Source organism: Empidonax traillii, unplaced genomic scaffold, assembly GCF_003031625.1.
Source record: "Empidonax traillii isolate 1590-97213 ecotype Southwest subspecies unplaced genomic scaffold, ASM303162v1 scaffold5594:size10126, whole genome shotgun sequence".
Taxonomy (NCBI): domain Eukaryota; kingdom Metazoa; phylum Chordata; class Aves; order Passeriformes; family Tyrannidae; genus Empidonax; species Empidonax traillii.
The window spans coordinates 1-7,734 of record NW_020960787.1 but is presented as its reverse complement, the minus strand read 5'-3'; the positions used below and the strand labels follow the sequence as shown (position 1 = coordinate 7,734).

The following is a 7,734-nucleotide window of genomic DNA, read 5'->3' as shown; positions in this document are numbered from 1 at the left end:
CCAGCCTGGCCATTCCCAGCTCTCCCAGCCTGGAGCCAGAGCCTGACATTGGATCCATCCCCAGCCCAACTCCTCTCTGGGAAGGAGTTCCGGGAACAAGGGGGGGTTCCCTGGGAATCTCGGCACTCAGGGAAGGGGCTCCCTTCCCCTTTCCCGCCTTTTTCCATCCCCACATTCCATAAAAACCCCGCTCTGGGTGGTGTCCTTTTCCCCAGGGAAGATCATCTCCATCGACACGAGCTCCCTGCGCGCCGCGGGCCGGACGGGGTGGGAGGATCTGGTCCGGAAATGCATTTACGCCTTTTTCCAGCCCCAGGGCCGGGAACCCTCCTACGCCAAGCAGCTCTTCCAGGAAGGTAACGGGATCCTCGGGAATCCCAGCCTGGAATGTTGTTTTTCCCCCCCCTGGGAGGGGCTTGGGAAGGCTCCCGAGGTGGGAGGTTCCACGGGGTTTTTCCCCCCCAACCCACCCCGTGGGATAACGAGGCCCAAAAAGGAGGGGGGGGGAGGGTTGTGGGATCAGGGATTGGGTTTTCCAGGGATTTGGGCAGTGTGGAAGGAGGGGATTCCCCGTGGGATAACAGGGCCCAAGGTTGTGGGATCAGGGATTGGGTTTTCCAGGGGGTTATGAGGTGATTTATCCCGGATTTTCCCTGTGGGATAACACAGCCCAAGGGGGTGTTGTGGGATCAGGGATTGGGTTTTCCAGAGGGGATTTATCCCGGGTTTTCCCTGTGGGATAACACATCCCAAGGGGGTGTTTTGGGATCAGGGATTGGGTTTTCCAAGGGGGAGTTGGGAAAAGCTTTGGGAAGAGCCAGGCTGTGGGAATAAATCCCCTGGGAATATTTGTGATGCTGTGGGGTCAGACCCTGATCCTGATCATCCCAGGGCTGATATTTTGGGATTTTGGAGTCCCCCCCAGTGGTGACTTTGGATTGCTCTGGATATCCATGGAGAGCTTGTGCAGGGCTGGAAAATTGGCTCCCAGGGGTTTTTGGGAAGAGCCAGGCTGTGGGAATCAATCCCTGGGAATATTTGTGATGCTGTGGGATCAGACCCTGATCCTGATCATCCCAGGGCTGATATTTTGGAATTTTGGAGTCCCCCCAGTAGTGATTGAGGGTTACCCTGCACATCCAGGAAATGTTCTGGAAGGATGGAAAATTGGCTCCCAGAGGTTTTTGGGAAGAGCCAGGCTGTGGGAATCAATCCCTGGGAATGGTCTGTGTTGCTGTGGGATCAAACCCAGCTCCTGATCATCCCAGGGCTGATATTTTGGGATTTTTGTGGGTTCTCTGAGGATTGCCCCTGGATATCCATGGAGAGGTTGTGGATGGATGGAAAATTGGCTCCCAGGAGTTTTTGGGAAGAGCCAGGCTGTGGGAATCAATCCCTGAGAATGGTCTGTGTTGCTGAGGGGTCAGACCCTGATCCTGACCATCCCAGGGCTGATATTTTGGGATTTTGGTGTCCCCCAAGTGGTGACTGGGGATTGCTCTGCACATCCAGGAAATGTTTGGGAGGGCTGGAAAATTGGCTCCCAGAGGTTTTTGGGAAGAGCCAGGCTGTGGGAATCAATCCCTGGGAATGGTTTGTGTTGTTGTGGGGTCAGACCCAGCTCCTGATCATCCCAGGGCTGATATTTTGGGATTTTTGTGGGTTCTCTGAGGATTGCCCCTGGATATCCATGGAGAGGTTGTGGATGGATGGAAAATTGGCTCCCAGAGATTTTAGGGAAGAGCCAGGCTCTGGGAATAAATCCCCTGGGAATGGTTTGTGGTGCTGTGGGGTCAGACCCTGATCCTGATCATCCCAGAGATGAGATTTGGGATTTTGGAGTCCCCCAAGTGGTGACTGGGGATTGCTCTGCACATCCAGGAAATGTTTGGGAGGGCTGGAAAATTGGCTCCCAGGGGTTTTAGGGAAAAGCCAGGCTGTGGGAATAAATCCCCTGGGAATGTCTGTGTTGCTGTGGGGTCAGACCCAGCTCCTGACCATCCCAGGGCTGATATTTTGGGATTTTGGTGTCCCCCCAGTGGTGATTGAGGGTTACCCTGCACATCCAGGAAATGTTCTGGAAGGATGGAAAATTGGCTCCCAGAGGTTTTTGGGAAGAGCCAGGCTGTGGGAATCAATCCCTGGGAATGTCTGTGTTGCTATGGGGTCAGACCCTGATCCTGATCATCCCAGGGCTGATATTTTGGGATTTTGGTGTCCCCCCAGTGGTGATTGAGGGTTGCTCTGCACATCCAGGAAATGCTCTGGAGGGCTGGAAAATTGGCTCCCAGAGGTTTTTGGGAAGAGCCAGGCTGTGGGAATAAATCCCCTGGGAACATTTGTGATGCTGAGGGGTCAGACCCTGATCCTGATCATCCCAGGGCTGATATTTTGGGATTTTGGAGTCCCCCCAGTGGTGATTGAGGATTGCTGTGGTTTTCCATGGGGAGGTTGTGCAGGGCTGGAAAATTGGCTCCCAGGGGTTTTTGGGAAGAGCCAGGCTGTGGGAATCAATCCCTGGGAATGGTCTGTGTTGCTGTGGGATCAAACCCAGCTCCTGATCATCCCAGGGCTGATATTTTGGGATTTTTGTGGGTTCTCTGAGGATTGCCCCTGGATATCCATGGAGAGGTTGTGGATGGATGGAAAATTTGCTCTCAGGGGTTTTAGGGAAAAGCCAGGCTGTGGGAATAAATCCCTGGGAATGGTCTGTGGTGCTGTGGGGTCAGACCCTGATCCTGATCATCCCAGAGATGAGATTTGGGATTTTGGAGTCCCCCAAGTGGTGACTGGGGATTGCTCTGCACATCCAGGAAATGTTTGGGAGGGCTGGAAAATTGGCTCCCAGGGGTTTTAGGGAAGAGCCAGGCTGTGGGAATCCATCCCAGGGGAAGGTTTGTGGTGCTGTGGGATCAGACCCTGATCCTGATCATCCCAGGGCTGATATTTTGGGATTTTGGTGTCCCCCCAGTGATGATGGGGATTGCCCTGTTGAGGTTCTGGAGGGCTGGAAAATCGGCTCCCAGGGGTTTTAGGGAAGAGCCAGGCTGTGGGAATCCATCCCCTGGGAATGTCTGTGTTGTTGTGGGGTCAGATCCAGCTCCTGATCATCCCAGGGCTGATATTTTGGGGTATTTTTGTGTCCCTCCCCCCCCAGCTATGACGGGGATTGCTCTGCCCATCAGAACATCAGCCCGTTGGCTCCCAGGGGTTTTAGGGAAGAGCCAGGCTGTGGGAATCCATCCCAGGGAATGGTCTGTGATGCTGTAGGATCAAACCCCGCTCCCAGGGGTGCCATTTTGGGGTGTTTTTGTGTGTTTCCCCCCCCTCCCCCCCCGTAGTGATGACCCGCGGCGCCGCCTTCAGCCCCTCGTACCGGTTCACGCTGAGCGACGGCACCGTGCTGAGCGCCCACACCAAGTGCAAGCTCTGCTACCCCTCCAGCCCCGAGCTGCAGCCCTTCATCATGGGCATCCACGTCATCGACAGGTAACGCCTGCCCGCTGCCCTCTGCCATCGCCCCAGCCCGCCTTTGCCCGCTCCGGAGGGACCCGTGCCACTCCCAAATTAACCCCCCCACCATCACCGGGCTCTGGAAGCTTTGGGAGACCCTCCCAGTGCCCAGCTCTTCCCAAAATCCATCCTAAACCCGCCCTGGCTCAGCTCCAACTGCTCCCTCTGATCCCACATGGATCAATGTCCCTGGGAATCCCGCCCTCCTGGGAATTTGTATCCGACTCTCCGGCACCACCCGTTGGATTCCCAAACCACCACCCCACCTCCCCGAGCTCCGGAAGCTTTGGGAGACCCAACTTTTCCCAAAATCCATCCTAAACCCGCCCTCCAGCTGCTCCCTCCGATCCCACATGGATCGGTGTCCCAGGGAATCCCGCCCTCCTGGGAATTTGTATCCGACTCTCCGGCACCGCCCATCGGACTCCCAACCCAACCACTCCCATCCCGAGTTCTGGAAGCCTTTGGAGACCATCCCAGTGCCCAGCTTTTCCCAAAATCCATCCTAAACCCGCCCTGGCTGAGCTCCAGCTGCTCCCTCTGATCCCACATGGATCAATGTCCATCCCTCCTCTTCCCACTCCCGGGAATTTGTATCCAACTCTCCGGCACCGTCCGTTGGGATTCCCAAACCACCACCCCACTCCCCGAGCTCTGGAAGCTTTGGGAGACGCTCCCAGTGCCCAGCTCTTCCCAAAATCCATCCTAAACCCGCCCTGGCTCAGCTCCAGCTGCTCCTTCCTATCCCACATGGATCAATGTCCATCCCTCCTCTTCCCACTCCCGGGAATTTGTATCCGACTCTCCGGCACCGCCCGTTGAATTCCCAAACCACCACCCCCCTCCCCGAGCTCTGGAAGCCTTGGGAGGCCATCCCAGCGCCCAGCTTTTCCCAAAATCCATCCTAAACCCGCCCTCCAGCTGCTCCCTCTGATCCCACATGGATCTGTGTCCATCCCTCCTCTTCCCACTCCCAGGAATTTGTATCCAACTCTCCGGCACCGCCCGTTGGGATTCCCAAACCACCACCCCACTCCCCGAGCTCTGGAGGCTTTGGGAGACGCTCCCAGTGCCCAACTTTTCCCAAAATCCATCCTAAACCCGCCCTCCAGCTACTCCCTCCGATCCCACCCATGGATCTGTGTCCCTCCTCTTCCCACTCCCGGGAATTTGTATCCGACTCTCCGGCACCATCCGTTGGGATTCCCAACCCAACCCCCCACTCCCCGAGCTCTGGAAGCCTTTGGAGACCATCCCAGTGCCCAGCTCTTCCCAAAATCCATCCTAAACCCGCCCTCCAGCTGCTCCCTCCGATCCCATATGGATCAGTGTCCCTGGGAATCCCGCCCTCCTGGGAATTTGTATCCGACTCTCCGGCACTGCCCATTGGACTCCCAACCCAACCACTCCCATCCCGAGCTCTGGAAGCTTTGGAGACCCTCCCAGTGCCCAGTTTTTCCCAAAATCCATCCTAAACCCGCCCTCCAGCTGCTCCCTCCGATCCCACACATGGATCAGTGTCCATCCTCTTCCCACTCCCGGGAATTCGTATCCGACTCTGCCCGTTCCCTCTGATGGGAAGAGGATCCACCTGGAGCTGGTTTGGAACCGGGAGTGGGATCCCAGCGGGAAACCCGAGGCTCGGAGCAGCTTCCCAGCTCCTGCTTCTTATCCCTGGATTTTTGTTTTTAGCTCAGGGAAAAGAGCTTCCCATTCCTGGGGGGGGGGGGGGGAAGGGAGGGATTATTTTGGGAAGAGGGACACAGGGACATGGGTGTGGCTTCCTGGGAAGATGGGAAAAGGGGCTGGAATGTTGGGGTTGGTTTGATCAGCCCCTGGAACGCCACATTTTTTGGGAATGGCTGCCGGGAATGGCCGAAGGGAAGATCCTGTGAGCCCCTGGAACGCCACATTTTTTTGGGAATTGCTGCTGGGCAGATCCTGTGAGCCCCTGGAACGCCACATTTTTTTGGGAATTGCTGCTGGAAGATCCTGTGAGCCCCTGGAATGCCACATTTTTTGGGGGGAATGGCCGCAGGGAAGATCCTGTGAGCCCCTGGAACACACATTTTTTTGGGAATGGCTGCAGGGAAGATCCTGTGAGCCCCTGGAACGCCACATTTTTTTGGGAATTGCTGCTGGGCAGATCCTGTGAGCCCCTGGAACGCCACATTTTTTTGGGAATTGCTGCTGGGCAGATCCTGTGAGCCCCTGGAATGCCACATTTTTTGGGAATTGCTGCCGGGAATGGCCACAGGGAAGATGCTGTGAGCCCCTGGAACGCCACATTTTTTGGGAATTGCTGCCGGGAATGGCCGCAGGGAAGATCCTGTGAGGCCCTGGAACACACATTTTTTGGGAATGGCTGCTGGAAAGATCCTGTGAGCCCTTGGAACGCCACATTTTTTGGGAATTGCTGCTGGAATGGCCACAGGGAAGATCCTGTGAGCCCCTGGAACGCCACATTTTTTTGGGAATTGCTGCTGGGCAGATCCTGTGAGCCCCTGGAATGCCACATTTTTTGGGAATTGCTGCTGGAATGGCCGCAGGGAAGATCCTGTGAGCCCCTGGAACGCCACATTTTTTTGGGAATGGCCGCAGGGAAGATGCTGTGAGCCCCTGGAACCCCACATTTTTTTGGGAATGGCTGTAGGGAAGATCCTGTGAGCCACTGGAATGCCACATTTTTGGGGAATGGCTGTAGGGAAGATCCTGTGAGCCCTTGGAACGCCACATTTTTTGGGAATGGCCTCAGGGAAGATCCTGTGAGCCCTTGGAACGCCACATTTTTTGGGAATGGCCGCAGGGAAGATCCTGTGAGCCCCTGGAACACACAGTTTTTTTGGGAATTGCTGCCTGGGGATGGCTCCCGAGAGGAACACCCCGGAGCTCGGGAATGAATCCCCCCTTTCCCTCTCTTTCTTTGCAGGGATCACGGGATGCTCCCCCCTCAGGACGCCCCTTCCTCGGCCCTGCCGCGCCTCAGCCCCGCCATCAGCACCCCCCCCGCGGGCTCTCCGGGGCTGCCTCCCCCCATCCCCAACTCCAACGGCACCGGCGCCTTCGGATGCTCCCCGGGAGGCCAAATGGGAGCGGCGGGCCCCTTGAACCAAGGACAGGGAGCCAACCCCGCCCTGGGCAGCCCCGCCATCGGCCCCTCCCAGGCACCGCCACCGCAATTCCTGTCCCCGCGCCACCGCCTCAGCCCCGGAGCCGTGCCCCGCGCCAGAGGGCCCCCCAACCCCCTTCCCAACCCCCTTCCCAACGCCATTCCCAACGCCAACCCCAACCCCAGCCCGTTCTCCCCCGCCGGGCACTCCCCGGTGGGCGGTGGGGGGGGCGGTGGGAGCGGTGCCCGCCCCTTCCCCGCCGGTCCCGGTCCCGGTCCCGGTCCCGGCGCCGTCAGCTCGGCGCTGCCCGAGGGGCCCGTGGGTTATTCCACGCCGCCACCACCGGCACCAGCAGCAGCGCTGAGGCAGCTGGGCGGCTCGCAGGGCTCCCCCGGCCGCCTGCCCGGCAAGGCCGAGCCCAGGGAGGGCAGGGATGACGCCCCTGGGGACACCGAGGGCAAAGGGGCGGCGGATCCGGGAGCGCCGCGCCTCGATGGCGATCCCAAGTGCCCACCGGGATCGGGACCGGGATCGGGATCGGGATCGGCGCCCCACAAGCTGGTGCAGCTGCTGGCCAGCACGGCCGAGCAGCAGCTGCGGCTGGCCGATGCCGACACCAGCTGCAAGGACCCGCTGGTGCTGGGAACCGGGAATGCTGGAACCGCCGCCGGCTCCATCGTCACCGGGACGTGCCCGTCCTCCCACAGCTCCCTGACGGAGCGGCACAAGATCCTGCACCGGCTGCTGCAGGAGGGCAGCCCCTCCGACATCAGCGCGCTGGGCAGCGCCGAGCACGACAAGAAGGAGAGCTCGGGCGTTCCCGGTGCTGCTCCCGTTCCCGGCGGTGCTCCCGTTCCCGCCGGTGCTCCCGGTGGTGCTCCCGGTGGCGATGCCGAGGCGCTGAAGAAGAAGGAGGCCAAGGACCACCAGCTGCTGAGGTACCTGCTGGACAAGGACGAGAAGGAGCTCGGCCTGGACGAGGGGAAGGTGAAGGTGGAGAAGGCGGAGCCGGCAGAGCCCTGCGGGGCCGCGCCCGCCGCCGGCCCCGGGACATCGGCGGTGCTGGGAGAGGAGGGCAAGGTGGACACCCAGGGGCAGGTGAGACGATGGA

At 59.0% G+C, this 7,734-nt stretch overlaps 1 protein-coding gene across 1 annotated transcript in view; it reads left to right on the top strand.

Moving 5' to 3' along the window:
• Positions 1-7,721, top strand: part of LOC114073180 (nuclear receptor coactivator 1-like) — a gene marked incomplete at both ends in the record, with an annotated part of 9,613 nt that extends 1,892 nt beyond the window's left edge. Inside the window, 3 exons of the mRNA XM_027910968.1 lie at positions 216-356; positions 3,342-3,489; positions 6,443-7,721. Coding sequence (XP_027766769.1) covers positions 216-356; positions 3,342-3,489; positions 6,443-7,721 — 1,568 coding nt within the window. The remainder of the gene's footprint in view (positions 1-215; positions 357-3,341; positions 3,490-6,442) is intronic.
• Between the last annotated feature and the right edge of the window lie 13 nt (positions 7,722-7,734).